Raw genomic sequence first — 17114 nt, 5'->3', positions numbered from 1 at the left:
TTATGACAACCGCGTCCTCTTCCTACGTTTACAGGAGGGATGGGGCCGGGGTGCACATTGAAAGCCAAACCAGGTAATGAGGTACATTTCTTACAATTTCTCTATCTGATGATATGTAGGCGATTTCGATTTTTCCCGAGGTGATTCAGGCGGTTGCAGCGCCATCCAGCGGTTCCAGGGAAGACCATCTGGTATTACCAGATGGTCACATGGGAGTCGTTGTAGTATGTATTTTAATTAACAATCTAAGGGCATGTGATACTTCGTCGTGTGGTCAATCGGGTACAGTGTCTCCGACTTTTTTTCTACAAAAATGAAAATATTTAAAGACTAAATTCGGAGATGCTATAAAATATCATAACGAACGACCCTGGACTCTTTTTTGAGGAATAATAACAAAAAAATTTATTGTGCTAAATAAAAATTGTATGCATATGCATTACTTTGAGGTTACGCCGTTTTTCATCCCTGTCATTCCGATAATTTGGAAATTATTTATGGAATAAACTTTTTTGATTGCCTAAAAACAAGGATAGTTCCGGGACATTAGTTAATATGTTTATTTGTAAGTCTAAAGTTTTCAACCAAAAATATTGTGCATTTTGGAAGTAACGCTCCGGAGAATTGTAACACACATAACCTCGAAATATACACACGTTTTTAACAAACTCAAAATTTTTTTGGAATTAACCCACAAAAAAGTGTGCACGGACGTCCGTTAGCATGTTCAATATCATTCGCCACGTTTTTAAGATAAAATATTTATTAATCTAGGAAAAAATCCGGGGAAATCTAACACTGATGAAATCGATACTAATTCCTAAGCGCCATGCAAATTAATCAAATTTAGCAAAATTAAATTGTTTTTGAATTAATCGACAAAAAGTTTGCAGGGAAGTCCGTTAGCATGTTTGCTATCATTTCCCAATTTTTCAAGACAAAATATTTATTATGCTAGAAAAAAGCCGGGGGAACCTAAAATTGGTAAAATCGATAATTTTTTGACTATCACATGCCCTGAATTCCTCGAAACACAAAACGAAGTGCAGTTTTCGCACTATCATGAATAAAGGACGCTTTTTCCTTCGAATAAACATTTTGGCCGTAAAATTTCGAGAATTGTACCCCCCCCCCCTTGGTCATCAGAACTCCATATATGGGGCGAAACTATTCCGTCGACCCTGGTTTTTGTAATATTGTTTTTGACAGAAAGTTCTACGTTTGATTATAAGAATAAATTTTTCTCAAGTTGACGAGGGCTTTAATCTCTTATAATTTCATAATGATGAAAACAATATGAAAATAGGGGGGGGGGGGGTATTACATTTGGGACGCTCCTTAAGGGGGTTGGTTTTGGAAATCGGACAAGCAGGGGAGAGGGGAGTCTAAAATTCCGGAAATTTTGTGGACGTCTTTTATGGATGGCCCCTAAATGAAAAAATTGGTTTTGCGAGATTTTGGAGATAGTTATCATTTTATGCGAGTTTTCAAATGGAAATTGTTTCTTATACATCAAATACTACTTTACACTGATAATTAGATGTTTACATAGATCGAATATTCTGTGCATGCGTTACAAACAAATATTGCTGAAGAAAAAAAAAAGTCTAGAAACATTTTTTGAAAAGCGGCAAAAAACTGTTTGAATATAAAAATATTTTGCAATAAACTTGTTTAGTTTAAGCAGTTATAGAATATTCGATATAATATTTGATGTATTCTGAATAAAAAATGTTGTATGTCGAGGAGGCGGTTTTATGTAATTCTTCTTACAAAGATTACAGCGTAAAACTATGTGCATGCAAAGTCAATAAAAAAGATTGAATACATTGACAAATAAATAAAACGAATGAAATAGGTGAATAGCTGAATAAATTATGCTACAAATAAATGAAATACTGTATAGCTTAACATGAAACATAAATTATGATAACTAATAAGTGTCCTTAATTTAAAGTTTAAAAAAATAAACAATACATATCTAAAGAACTTCAATAGACGTATGAAAGAAAAGTAATACATTTTGACAATGGAGTTTCTGACCACGCGAAATTTAATACACAAGGTTGAAGAAATTTCAGCCGTTTGAAATATGAGAATGTGATGTATTCGCAAAATTCTTTTCCCCTCGGATTATTAAATGAAGCTAAATGTGGTGAATATAATATTAATAAGTTATTCTGCTCAAACCGCAAAATCATTGAAAACAATGGTAAATGTCATATTAGACATTATATTTGAATGCTTTGAATAATATCTTTGTTCATTATCTTTCATTTTAACGTATAGTGAGTGGCTCTTGCTTCGCATTGGAATTTTCTCTTCAAATAGTTAGGTAGCTTTTGGTTTAAAGAAAAGTGCACATATAGCTGTAGTTTTTTCAGCAATGTGTTATTTTAGTAATATCTGAACTTTAAAAATCAAATAACAAACTTCAAGCTCATGAAAATTGTTCCGAAGTGATGATAAGTAAAATATAAAATAAGAAGGGTCGGTTAACTGAATATTAAACTAATCTAAGTGGTACATAGGCTTTACATATTTAAAAAAATCTTTTTGTCAGTTTTAGTTTTTTTAGACTTATTTAACATATTTAGTAATAAGAAAGTAGCTAGCGTGGATAAATTTGGTTTTTGAGTCACTAATCTTTATTGTAGTAAAAAGAAAGATACGCATTGCGAAACTAGTTAAATGTAGAATTCCTCTAAGGAGAGTAGAGACACGCTTCCCCCTCCAATATTCGTCGCTGTACCGGAATTTTGATATTTTCATGCGACGCGAAAAGTTTGATCAGTTTTATTTTTAATAATTCTATTGTTTATGAAAATTATGAAGTAGATGTGTTTCAAAGTGAATATTATTTTTCCCTAGCGATAATAACTAACTTTCCCAGTAAATTGTAAGTTTTTTGTTTGAGAGTTGTCTCTATTCTGTATTAAATCCTTTTACAAATAAAATTGTGATTTTAAAATAGCGTTAACTCATGCCAATCAAAACTCATAAAAGTTTAACGAGTTCCGGTACAGCGGCGCCAATCAGATGTGGAGTATTCCGTGTCTCAACTCTCCCTTGGGGATCTCTAGTGAAATGAAAAGCAAGCATTTGGTACATACTTCTAAAGCAGCAGCATTTTGGAAAACCAAAACTGCGGTTTTTACAGTTTCCCATAAGGTTATTTCCCGTTTTCCAGGGGCAAAATAGGACACAAGAAGATACAAAATTAAACTCCACCTGAAAAAATGAATTGAATATAACAATTACGGAAAGATAAATTAAGAAAATAAAAAAATATCATAAAACATTTTTCGGGTAAGAGATTACATGTTAGCGTACAATAAATAGTCGGATATGGGTGATGGCCAAAAAGTTCAATCACTTTAAGTCCCTGTCGTTTTTGACTATTATGTAATACATTTTTTCTCAAAATATCTTAGTACAGTAATTATTTTATGGCCGTGGCTAGGTTCGCCGAAATTCGGCGAGCGTAGAATAAATATTTTCGATGAGCCCCAGGAGAACTGGAAAAAGGTGGCTAGGATCACAGAATTAGGTGGACGTAGCACACATATTTTGGCTGATCCTAGACACTTCCTTCGTTGAAAGATTATAAGTTAAAAAAGTACTATACAATAAAAAAGTCTTGTCATGCACCTGTCCGAAACAACAAATTTAAAATGAAAAGTTGTTACATTATTAACACCAGTTTTTAAATATTTAAAATTCACAGATATCACTTATATTAAGTTGAACAAGATTAAAATCCAGAGTAGAGTTAAATATTTTTTAGTCAAGGATTTAAAAAATCTATTTAAAGTCTATCCCACAAGTTTTTTTTATGGTTATGCTGCATTGCAATTTTAGGATAAATTTCGAAAATGATTATTAAAACTACTTATAATGAAGGCTAAAATTGTTAATTGTATATGTACGACGATAATAATTTTTATAATATGTGAGTCAATTTTGAAACAAATCAAATCAACTAAATGAAATAAATTAAAATTAATCGATTAAAATCAAATAAATCATTAAAATAGTAATTTTCCCACATTTTACAATATTTTTTCAGCTGTTTGGCAAATATATTGACTTTTTTTTATTATAGTGGCATTTCAAGTCATGCGACTTTTAACAACATGTGAGATTCATATCCATCAGAAATACATTCATTGATCTCTTCATTTTATGCTTTGATAATCTATTAAGTTATTCTTAAGTGAAAAAATTATTTTATGTCGTATGAACATTTTTTTAAAAATTGCATTGTCTAAAATAGTCTTTTTGGCAATCACTCATCTATATAATATAGAATATAGTCTCATCCTACGTAATAAAGATTTCAATACTTTTTTGAATTAAGATACGTAAAATTTATAAACGAAGAAAATAACATTTTTTAAATAATTTACTGAAAATATATTTTTTTAATAATTTACTGAAAATGTATTTTTTTAATATCGTATAGATAATAGAATTATCGTAGATAATTTATTAAAATATTATAATCAGTAATTATTATTCTGAAGTATGATAATATTTATTTAAAAAATACTTGCTTACCCTAAAGTCTGTATAGCGTTATAACTCCGTAAGTATAACTTTGCTAGGAATCCAATTTCCTTAGGTTTTGAACTTTTGTTAACCATATTTTGTTTCTTTTTACACAGTAGAAAGTGTTTTAACAGAGGAAAAGTCTAAAAGTTAGTGACACTGACCAGTGAGTTGGCATATTTAGCCTCAGGCTCTTAGAAACTCATTACCATGTTTCCCAACGATTTCAATTTATGTCCAACGAAATTCATACAGGAAATACTTGTTATAGACGGTTTCTGTGCAGTTTATCAAAGAGTGTTGATACTTTGGTCACGCATTCCCAAACACGTAATATATATACATTATACATGCATTATACATTGTCTCACTGTCCTCTGAACAGGTTTGGTTACGAACATGGGTTACATATGATTAAAGGTGCATTCACATGATTAATATATATTCACATGTCTTGCTTCAAGCAAGTTTTTTTTCTTGTATCTCTAAGATAATGAACTATGTTCACTGTACTTGGGTAAAATCTCTCTACTTCTATAATACTATAAAAAGGGAGTTCTTCATCTAAATAAATGTGATATGCAAATCGAAAAATGTAATGTAATTCATATATATATTTCAGAAGGACTTCAAACGCAGGAGTTATTCAGAAAGTTCTTAAAAATTTATAATCTCTTATTTAAGTTTTTTAAATTGCTGCCATGTTGCACTCGACTACGATTATTCAGTCACGTGGTTTAAAATTCAAAACTTGTGTACAGCTTCACCCTACATGCCTGTCCATGCCTGCCCATGCCTACCTGCTGCTAGTGTGTAAACACAGCAGTGGTTTCGGCTTCACGTGACTTCTGAAAGTCGAATATTGTTATCTATAAAGTTAAAAGTCAATTAAGTGATATTTAATTTAATTATACTATGAATATTATCCGCTTAACGGTTAGAAACGTAAGAAATTTAAAGGCAGTACAACACTGCAGAAACTTTCATCGTTCAGCTGTTCGACACACTGGGAAACAAGATGTTTTTGTTTATGGATCCCATGTGCTGGAGGCAATGAACAATGGATTGCCGATTGTGGCACTGGAATCAACAATAATAACGCATGGAATGCCTTACCCTGAAAATCTGAAAACTGCTTTACAAGTGGAGGACGCAGTCCGCAAAAATGTAAGCGACCTTACTTATTTGTGACTCAAACAGTCGAAAAAGAAGCAGTTTAATTTCATCGTACCTCTAAATTAGAAATTTTCAAGCGGATCCAACCTAACAATATTTAATCTAATGTATATTTTTTTGCAATATTCCGTCAAAATTTGACACGTTTGTAGTGGCTGAAAAACAATAATTTCTCATCGATCGAGTTTTTACATAAATTTTGAGCAGAATTTGCTGGGTGTGTTTTATTTTTAATGTTATGTTCCTGTAGTATAATAACAATAATATTACAATTATTTGGTTTTATTAGTTTAGGACGTTAATGCTTATTTTCTGTTGCGATTTTTATTTAAAATTATTCAGATTATATCTACATATCTATGTAGTTATTGACTACAAAAAATGCCCTCATATACAGATTTGGGCATAAAAAGTTTGCCAAATCGCAAATTCGTATAGTTCAAGCAGGTTTTAAATATTGTTAATATTTAACATGTTGCAGGGCGGCCGCTGGGCCGGAAAACCGGGATATGGCCGAGAATTTTTTGAGACCGGGAAAAACCGGTTGAATTGTTATCTATTTCAATTATGTTATCATTCAGTTTACAATGCGTTAATTTTAAAATCTTTTACTTTAACAATTTTTCATTTTAGATTTTTATTTTATAAACTGTTAACACAAATAAAAAAATTATTTAAAAAATGGATCTGTACTTGAGTATTAAAAAGTGAACAATAATTGATTTGATAAAACGATTCTAAATCCGTTCAATATTTATATTTATATTTGTATTTATTAAAGAAAAGTTCCTCAGACTAAATAGCCCTTTAAGGAACAAGATAATACATGGTCATTACAAATTTTTGCAAGCACTGATCAATAGAATACTTGACTGATCTTATAATTTAATATATATTATCTAAATAAAATAAATAGAATCGGTCTTGGCATACGTATCAAATTATGTACGAGATTTATGCATAGTGATTTACACTGAGTGATTAATTAGTAGCTCATATGCATGTAAAGTAGTATCAAGGTAAAGTATTAGTGTCAAGTAATAGGGTAGTATAAAGTATTCATGAATGTCCAGATTTCAACGCTAAAAATTGCTAAAAATTTCGAATATAAAAATATATTTATAAAAATGTATTCGGATTTAAAGGCCTTTATTAAATTTTAAATATTGTTTTAGTCTAAAATATTCCATTTTTAACCTATTCAATTTGCATCCTTTAAATTAAGAAACAAATAGTTATTTAGTATTTAGCAATATTTCATTATTCATTTCGAAGAGGTTTTCAACTCTGAATGTTACAATTTTAATCGTTCTATTTGGAAAATGCTTATTTTTTAAATGAAATTGTTGAATTTTGAGCTATAAATAATAATTGAACACATATTATCTGTAGAAAAAGTTTGAAATGATTTTAAATAATTTAAACGAAGTGTGTGTATCGACAAAATTCGGGTATTCGTACTGAAATTTCGGTGCAAATAGCCACAGCTGAAATTAAAACATGTTGATTTTTGCATATTTTAAATAAAAAATGTATAAGCTTTTTAAGATTAGTGAAAGGCTTCAAAAGAATAAAAAAATATCCTCTTAATATTTCTAGGAAAATTGAAAATATTTTTTCATTTTGAATAAGTCAAAAGTGAATATGAAATATTTGAACGAAAAATGTTAAAATATCCAAGATTTTCTTAAAATTGTAGGAAAAATTCGATAAATATCTTTTAAAATGAATCAAATTTTTCCTACCATTTTTAGAAAATCCTGCAAATTTGAAGAGATTTCCTTAAAATCTTCCAGATTCTTTTTTGACAATTTTACAAACCTTTTAAAATTTTTCAAAATACTCTTAAAATAATTTTTCAACATGAAAAATCATTTTCAATTTTCCTAGAATTCTTAAGAAAATGTTTTTATTTTTTTCAAGCCTTTCACAATTCTTGAAAAGCTTCTAAATTTGTTTATTTGAAGTCTGCAAAAATCTATATTTTGTTTTAAATTAGACTGTGGCTATTTGCACCAAAACTTTGGTACGAATAGCCGAATTTTGTCGGCATATACATCTCGTTTAAAATATTTTATATCATTTAAAATTTTAAATTAATTTTGAATCTTTTCGAAACTTAAAATGATTCATATTTTGTTCTACGTATATTAAGCAAGATTTTCTCAAAATTGTTGGAAAATTCGATTCATTTTAAAAGATATTTAGAAGTTCTTAAAAAATTTCAAAAATAATCGAGGGGTTGACAACTCGTGAAATATTCTGAAGTATGTGAATTATTCTGAAGTACTTTGAACTATATTGAAGTATGTGAAGTATCTTGAAGTATACGAAGTATCCTGAAATACATTGAATTATCCTGAGTTATCTTGAAATATTATGAAGTGCCTTGCTATATTATATCATTGTATACCTTGTAATATCATGAAGTATCTTGAAATCTTTCAGTTTATATTGAATACTGATGTAGTTCAAATAGATATAAATAAATAGTGATAAGGGCATTTGAAGAATGCTCTCAATATGCTTTTTATGAGAACTAGCTACAATTTTGAGGACATTTTGGATGTATGAAAAGAGCAGTAATATTGACAATTTGTATCGTAATTTAAGGAGATCACGAAACGGTTATAGCGAGTAGAATTTTCGTTCACCCTTTACTTTTGTGACATTTTTTTCATACATCCGGGTGGCCGGACCGTGGAACGTGATTTTTTTTCTAGACCAGTAATTTTACAAATCTTTAAAACAAAATGCTTTCGAACTTTGCATTCAACCATTTTTAAAAATAATTGGTTAAATTTTTATATTTTTTAATTATGATATTCAGTGTAGAATGCGTAATTTGAAAATATTCCACTGTAAAAATTTTCCATTAAAAATTTTAATGTTCAGGTGTACATTTTAATTTAAAGAGCTTGTTAATGCAGTAAACTAATTTGTTATATTATAATTAAATTAATATAAATTAATTTGTTAATGCAGTTTTTAAATTAAAATTTAACTGTTTCAATTAGAATGTCTTATTAGTTAAACAAATGTAAGCACCCGATTGAAACTTTAGAAATTATTTTTAATTTTAAAATAATATATTCAAAGTTAAAGGATTTTATTAAATTTCAAATACTATTTCAATCTAAAATATTCCATTTTTAAACTGCTCAATTTGCAATTTTTTGAATGAAGAAAAAGAACAATTACGTAATATTAAGAAATTTATGACTGTTCATTTAAAATCAGTAATTATAAATTTAATATTTAAAACTAAACAAGAGACTTAACTTTTAACGTTAAAATTTTAATTGTTATATTAAAAAAAAATTAATTTGTATTTCAAACTGTTAAATTTTGATTTATAAATAATAATTGAACACCTATTAAATATTCCTTGAAAAAAGTTGAGTAAGTTAAAGAGAAGCTTTTTAAGAATTTTGAAACGCTTCAGAAGAATAAAAAACGTTTCCTTGGAAAACTAAAAATGATTTTTTCTATTAAAAAATTAATTTTCGGAGAATATTCAAAAACATTTAGAAAGATCTGTAAAATTATCAAAAATGAATGTGGAAGATTTTAAGAATTTTTTTTTTCAATTTGGCAGGATTTAAAAATATGCCGCGTGTGCTAAAAATTGTGATTTTAGGTAAGTTTTAAATACAATTAAAGGCATGTTTAATTTCCAATTTGGCTTAAGATGACTATTGCCAATGCATTTGCCTTAGATGTTTCAAGATTTTGAATAATAAATTTAAGGATATTTAAAGGATTCTTCAATTTATAGAATTGAAAATGATAAGTGCATTTACATTTTTTTAACTATATTTAAATCTTTAAACTCTACAATTTATAAAATTTGAAAAAATGTTATTTGGCAGTTTAACTGCACTTAATTTAAAACTGTTCAACTGTCAAGTGTAAGTAGCTTCGGTTTTATAAGCTTAAATTATTCAGCATTTGAATATAACATTTTTAATCAAAAAACTTTTAAACTTAAATTAAAAAAATTAAAAATTCAAGAGTTCCACTTTGAGTGCTTCAATTTGCAGCACAGACTTACTTTCTTCAAATGGAAGTTGTTACATTCTCATTCATGAGAATGTAATGTAATCGTCCAAATATTCGATCTCTAGTTTTTAACGGATCTTTACGTTTCGACTCTCACAGAGTCCGAATATCATACAATTTTGTCGTCGGTGTCTATCTGTATGTCTGTCTGTATGTATGAGTACCTGATTGTTGCAACCATGCTAACTTTTGATGTTTAGATATTTAAAACCAAAATAAAAAAATGTAGAGCATTTTCGAAATTAAAAACTTCTTTTCTTCTAAATTTCGACATTTTTGTCGAAGTTTCGTATAGATGGTTAGAAGACTTGCAAATTATCCAAATAAAATTGTTAATTTCCGTGAAAATTAGAAAAGTTATATGCTTTTGAAAATTTGGAAAATATTTAGAAAAATAGAAAAAATAGAGTTTTAGAAATTTTTGTCTAATTTTCTGGTATGCGACAACAAGATTTGCAAATTATCCTTATAGAAATGTTTAATTCGATAAAAAGTAAAAAAGTGATATGCTTTTAAACACTTTGAAAACTTAAAAAAAAGGAAAAAAAATTTTAATAGGTTAAGAAGTATGAATCTAAATTTCTACTAGATATAAAATATATGTGTTTCGAAACTATTCTCATGAAATATTTTTACTTGGACAAAAATTATCGAGCGCTAAGCGCGAGTTTCGTAATGAGAATGTAATCGTCAAAGTCGTAGGTGCTTTGAGAACCTTCTTTAAAGACAAATCGAAAAAAATGTCAGTTACAATTTTTGGCTGTAATTACAATTTATTGCCGTAGTTAGTTTTATGGCTGTATTTGAAAAAACTAACAATTTTCCACAAAAAAGACCAACATAACATAAAAAAATTGTTACAAATTGTAGATCTTTGAAAGTAATTGATATTTGTTTAAAATAAGCGATTTCCGGTGACAAACGTTAACATTATTGTAAATTTAACCGACGCGACGTACCATACAAAGTTGTAAAATATTTTTCGAGGAGCGTGGAAAGGCTCTTGGCATTGTTTAAAAACGTTTTTCAATTTTAATTTTTTAAATACGTAAACTCTTACAAGAAATTTGATTTTGCATCTTTTTTCTTCATGGAAAGAAGTTGAAACATTTTTCGTTTGTTAAATAATTTGGAAAAGAGATATTTTTTTACAGCGTAAAATTTTCGTCTTTTTTACTTTAACTCCCTCTTAATAAAAAACGACGTAGATATCTCACTTGTAATTTTGAGGAATTATGTGTCAAACTATAGTCACACTTAATAACTGTAACTTCTTGTAAAATACGTTGAAGTTTATCTTCTTTCTGGTGAAAAAAGTTTTAAATGTTTTTGTGCGTAAGTCCACAAAGAACGTTTTAATACTTTTAGTCGCAAAGTATGTTCCCGCGGACAAATATATTTTTTGCGTAACGTTCCAGGTGCTTTCTATGCTATTTGGGGTGTAGACTTTTTTTTACGTCAGCTAATTTTTCTCTGAAATTTTGAGGATGTTTCTAATACATGGACGCATTCTGAAGACTTTTTTAAATTTGGTTCAATAGAAGCATTAAAATTTTATGATTTGAAATCTTAATCGTATTTTTAACTAATTTCATATTATACGAACATGGGCAATTGTTAAATTATGTATGATCTTCTTCGAAGATATTTTAACAAGAAAATAAAATAACAACATCTATGATCTTCTATATGTTGTTTGTTTGTATGACCATAATTATATACATACCCTTGTACAACGGGTTACTTGATGCCACAGAGTATATGATTTAAAAAATGTGCAAATGTAAGAGTATTTATGTATTATTCGACATAAGCAAACCAGTGGAAATCTAGATTTTTTAAAATTTGTAGACGGCGGAATGAGTTTATGTGCCCTTTCTGTTTCGGGCCTCTCAATTAGAGATAGATAAACGTTTATTTTTTCGTCTACTGGCCTTGAAAGATTGACTTTTTACGCTTCCATTTTTTTAAACAGAATTTTTGAACAAACACCTCTTAAAAACTAACATCCATCGACACTTTATCTGTAAGACCGCTCGCTCTTATAGCCTTGCCTTCCTTAATTCGCCTCGCACACATGTCCCTACATTCTCGCTTTACCTCGCATTGCCAACTTCTGCCTCCGCTGCTAATACCTAATACTTATCTACTATTTACAATATTTACAATTTTGTTACACCCACTTCCTTTCCTATTTACAATCTTTCCTTATGGATTCCTCTTGCTCCTTCATTCTCTTCTTCTCCATCTTATTCGACACCCCCTTCACCCATGATAATGCCCTTTGGCCCCCCTTTCATGCAATAATACCTCCATGCTTATCGCACTCCTTTCCACCTCCTCACACTTCTCCAACCATTGCTTCACATTTTTATCCCCCTTCCCGTACAATTCACAAATCCTCTTCTCTCAAGAAAGACGGAACCTATTATAATCATCCATGAATCCGCATCTCATCCTCGCTATAAAGTCCTGACTTCCTTTCTCTCATTCCTCACACAAAGATTGCGCTCTCTTCTGTGTCATAATCCACGCATAGTTCTTGTGAAACCCTGACCCTCTTATTCTCTTCTCCCCTGATGCCTTCTTTCTCTCTCTCTCTCTCTCTCTCTCTCTCCGTGTCGTTTTTCTTAACCAACTTTCCTTTTCCCTCTCTTTTGAGATACATTAGAGTGCACGTAAGGGTAGAAGGAGTCAAGCGAATCGGAGGGACGAAGCAAGGAATAGAAGGAATGTTTCTAGTAATGGTGTGGAGTGAGGAGGAGAAAAAGAAAATGATGGAGGGAAAACTATTATGGAGAGGAAGAAGGGAAAGAATGGAGGAAGATCTGACATGGTGGAAGAGGAAAAGGCGATAGCAAATAGAGCAGAGGGCTTGAATGGAGGTGAAAAAGGGGAATATGGTGTGTATAGGGAGAGGCAGGTTATGGATATATAGGGAGGAATGGTGCTGGGTCAAAATAGCGGTGGTTTTTGCATATAGAAGGAGAGGGGGACTTAAATGCATGGACTGGCGAACAAGGGGGAGGGATTTGGAATGAAGAAAAGGAGGCATATAATATAAGGAACTATACATATAGAGAGACGGACCGGGAGGCGAGGAAGTTACTAGGCGTGATAGGAGAAACAGGATGGCATATAAATTAAAAGAGTTTAAACAAAAGATGGAAAAGGAGAAGGTTAGGTATGAAAAAGAGGAAAGAGTAGACTCGTTAATTGAAGGGTTGGAAGTTCGATTGAGAAGGTAAAGGATGAGCTGGATACAAAGGAAGAAAGAGCAGGGGTAAAGAGAGGCTGGTGGAATGAGGAATGCTGGATGAGTAAAGAAAGAATGAAACAGTGTGTAAGAAAATGGAGCAAAGGGGGAGTGGAGATGGAGGAGTATAACAGAAGAAAAAGAGAACATAAGAAGATGCTGAAAGGAAAAAGACAAAGGGGAAGGAGGAATATAAGGCAGAAGTAGAAAAAGCGATTAAAAATGTTAGCGTGTGGGATGTGATAAATAGGGGTAGAGGGGAAAGGAAGCACGTTAATGAAGAAATAGAAATGGAGGAATGAATGCATTATTTGAAGGGTCTATTAGGGGGAGAGCAAAATAAGATCAAAGGGAAAAAAGAAAGATATTAACAAGAGAAATGGAGAAAGGGAACAAAATAGCAAGGGAAAAAGTGGATGAGGCAATAGATAGGCTATAAAGAAACAAGGCGATAGGAGAAGATGGAATGGAGAACGAAGCAGAGTTAGGGATGGGATGTGGAAAATCTGCAGCAAGGTCTGGAAAGGAGATGGGTAGCCGGAAAAGTCGATGACGGGACTGGTGGTATTGCTTGTCAAGAAAGGGGAAGGGAAGAAGGTAGAGGAAGAGAGAGGGATCGCTCTCATGCTAGTCGGCTATAAAATATATTCAAAAATCTTAAGAAAAAGGTTGGAGAGTTCCGTACAACAAAAAGAAAATATCCCACACAATCAGACGGGATTTAGAAAAGGGATGGAAACTATAGACAACATCTACGTACTTGACTATTTAGTTAACAGAAACTTGGGGATAAAGAAAAGAAGACTCGTCGCATTGTTCGTTGATTTCAAAGCAGCGTTTGTCTCAGTGGACCGAAAAGTGCTATGGCAGGCAATGAAAGAGAGGGGCGTAGAATAACAGTTGGTGGAGAGGATAAAAGAAATTTTTACTGAAACCAGGTTTAGGGTGAAAATAGGAAAGAAAAAGGTCAGGTTTTTTGGACAGGAAGTGTCATAAGTCTGCGGCAAGGGTGGCCATTGAGTCCGTTACTATTTAATATGCTGCCGGCAGATTTAGAGGAGAAGCTAAATGAGCAAGGGTAAGGAGGAACGGTTTTGGGTAATAGCAAACTATACTCTCTAGCATACGCGGACGATGCAGTTCTGTTAGTAGAGAAGGGGATGAACGTAATGATGAGAATCTTCGAAGAGTATGTGGGAGCAAAAGATTTGATGGTGAACGTTGATAAGACAAAGATGATGTGCTTCAAAAATAGAAAAAGCAAAATCAATTACGTTTGGAAGATGAACGGACAAAAAGTGGAAGTTGTGGAGGAGTTCTTTTACCTAGGTTTTTGGTTTGAGGCAGGAGGGCGAAACGACTTGCAGGCGAGGAAAATAATTGAATTTGCAAATAAATTGATGGGCCAAGTATGGGTTATAGGAAAGAGAAGAATCAAGGACGATTGAGGAATGAGGGTCTGGTTGTTTGATGCGTTGGTTTGAGCGGTGTTGTGTTATGAAGTGGAGATCTGGGGATAGAAAGAACATAGAAAGCAGAGAGCATGCATGAGCGAGGTGGGTAATGGGTGTTCGCTGGAGTTGCCCAGAATACATGTTAAGGGAAGAATTAGTGAGGGAGAAAATGGTTACCAGACAAATTAAGAGAGCCTGCAGGCTTGAAGAGAAGCTAAAAAGAGGAGAGGGAAGCTGAGTAACACAAGAACGTTTGGGCGAAATTCGAAACAATGAGGCGAAAGGCAATTTGAGAAATTCAAAATGGGAGGACAAAAGGAAAAAAATGATAAGGGTTTGTGATATATGAGAAGGGGTTATGGAGTAACAGGACATAGAGTTAGAGCTATTAGTAATACAAGGTGAAGAGGGATGGACAAAGATTATACATTCGAGGTACAATGGATGGCATCTGATGGTCAAAGTTTTGACGGAACGAAAGATGGAGTAGGGTTGCACGGTTTAGAATAGGAGAAGGAGTCATGGGCACATGTTTAGAGAGATGGACGGGAGAGGAAGAGGGAAAGTTGAGTGTGGATGAAGAAATTGGATGAAGTAAGGGTTAGCAAGTGAGTAGGGCAGAGCTAGACGGGTAATCCTGAAAAAGGACAGAAAAAGCAAAAATTGTTTTTAGTCTCGTGAAAAATACATTTTTATAATAAGAGGAAACGGAAGCCTTGGAATATCGCTCATTTTTAGAATTAATATTACTATTGTTTATACTGCGCAATGCGAAATAGTAGAATATAAGTAGTAATTAAGGTAGACTAATGATAAAAATGGTATATTTAAAGTATTTTAAAGAATTTTGAAAGATTAGGTTGTTTGATGAGTATGAAATTAAATTTTCTCAAATTTCATTTGGATTATTTCCCAGAAAATGTTGGAGCATTCAGTGAAGAAATGGGCGAACGCTTTCATGAAGACTTTCACTAAAAAGAGCAACATTATCAAGGTCGATGCAATGTAAGAATGACGGCCGACTATTGCTGGTCTTTGCAAAGAAATGATAATGACCCTACTAGTCATAAACGAAAGTCTCTTCAACGATCGTTTGACATGAAGCGCGAACGTTTCCATAAGAAAACAAGTAATTAGTTTCACCTTCATTGGACATACAATCGTAAGTCTTGCCTTAACTGGCTGGGCAATCGTAAGTCTTGCCTTGACTGGCTGGACGATTCAAAGTCTTGCCTTAACTGACTGGGCGATTCAAAGTCTTGCCTTGACTGGCTGGGCGATACAAAATCTTGCCTTTATTGGCTGGGCAATTCAAAGTTTAATCCTTGATTGGCTGGACAATCTAAAGTCTTGCCTTAATTTGGCTGAAAAATATTAAGTACTTCCTTGCGTAGCTGGACAATCTCAAGTTTTGCCTTAACTGAATGGGCAATCGTAAGTCTTTCCTTGATTGGCTGAACAATCTAAAGTCTTACCTCAATTGACTGGAAAATATTAAGTATTTCCTTGGTTAGCTGGACAATCCTAATTCTTGCCTTAACTGGCTGGGCAATCGTAAGTCTTGCCTTGCCTGACTGGATGATTCAAAGTCTTGACATGACTAGCTAGACGATAAAAAGTCTTACCTTTATTGGCTGGGAAATCCAAAGGCTTGCCATAATTGGCTGGGCAATCTAAAGTCTTGCCTTAATTGGCTGGAAAATATTAAGTACTTTCTTGCTTAGCTGGACAATCCCAAGTCCAGCCTTAAGTGGCTGGAAAATATTTAGTCTTGCCTTAGTAACCTGGAAAATCCTAAGTAAATTTACAATATTAAATGAATCATAAAAAAAAAAATTTTTTTTTTAAGCGCTAACTGTTTTCCATATTCGCTCTTCTAGGAGTTATAACGAAAAACTGAGCCAATCGAAAAGAAACCCCCGAAAAACCCTCAGATAACATTTTCAAGGGACAATGGAATACCATCTCGGTGTTAATGGGTTAATACGCTAAATTGAAAAATTTCATTTCAAGGTTAGCCCACTTGTAGTGTGGAATTCAATTATTTCACGAAATGTCTACGACTAAATTCGCTGCCTCCAGGGTTAGGTGGGTTAGCCTGCTTATGATTTGGCAGGGGTGATTTCTAGGTTTAGGTGGATTAGCAGGTAGGTGGGTTAACCGTAACGGCTTCCGAGGAAATGAAAAGACACGGGTTCTATCTTTTTTATTGTTTTATCAATGTGCAAAGTTTGGTTCCAAACGAATGTACGCTTTTTTGTTGGTATTTTGTGCGAGATCCTTTGTTCTTTTTAAAGCCCTAAATTGTGGCCGCCATATTGGATCTTCTCGGGGTTATAACAAAAAAAACTGACAACGCCAATAGAAAGGGCACCCTCGAAAACCCCTGAGATAATATTTTGAAGAAAAAAATATCGTACCGTCAGCAATAGAGAATGCGTTGTATAAATCTGAGCACCTAACCTCAAAAACAGCTAAAAACGCGTTTTTTGCACATTTAGGTTAGAATATCTTAAAAACCTGACATGCAGGAGCAATTTTGAGCTCAGATTCGGATTTAGCGCATCAAAATCCTTCGGAAATGTTTGGTCTGCTTTCTGGCTTTTGACTTTTGT

At 32.3% G+C, this 17114-nt stretch overlaps 2 protein-coding genes across 5 annotated transcripts in view; one reads left to right on the top strand and one right to left on the bottom strand.

Annotated features, from left to right (window-relative positions):
* The window catches only part of LOC117167853 (very-long-chain (3R)-3-hydroxyacyl-CoA dehydratase hpo-8), a 21005-nt gene extending 16072 nt beyond the window's left edge, over positions 1-4933 (bottom strand). The window contains exons 1-2 of the mRNA XM_033353062.1: positions 4561-4933; positions 3114-3231 (exon numbers count right to left, since the gene is read on the bottom strand). Coding sequence (XP_033208953.1) covers positions 3114-3231; positions 4561-4646 — 204 coding nt within the window. The 5' untranslated portion in view covers positions 4647-4933. The remainder of the gene's footprint in view (positions 1-3113; positions 3232-4560) is intronic.
* A 423-nt stretch (positions 4934-5356) lies between these two features.
* LOC117183132 (pseudouridine-metabolizing bifunctional protein C1861.05) overlaps positions 5357-17114 on the top strand; it is a 442705-nt gene continuing 430947 nt past the window's right edge. For all 4 annotated transcript variants that reach the window (XM_033376331.1, XM_033376330.1, XM_033376332.1 and 1 more), the window contains exon 1: positions 5357-5718. In XM_033376331.1, coding sequence (XP_033232222.1) covers positions 5467-5718 — 252 coding nt within the window. In that variant the 5' untranslated portion in view covers positions 5357-5466. The remainder of the gene's footprint in view (positions 5719-17114) is intronic.

This window comes from Belonocnema kinseyi, chromosome 2 (assembly GCF_010883055.1).
Source record: "Belonocnema kinseyi isolate 2016_QV_RU_SX_M_011 chromosome 2, B_treatae_v1, whole genome shotgun sequence".
Taxonomy (NCBI): Eukaryota; Metazoa; Arthropoda; class Insecta; order Hymenoptera; family Cynipidae; genus Belonocnema; species Belonocnema kinseyi.
Note: the sequence above shows the minus strand (reverse complement) of the source record. Positions and strands in the feature narration are given on the sequence as shown.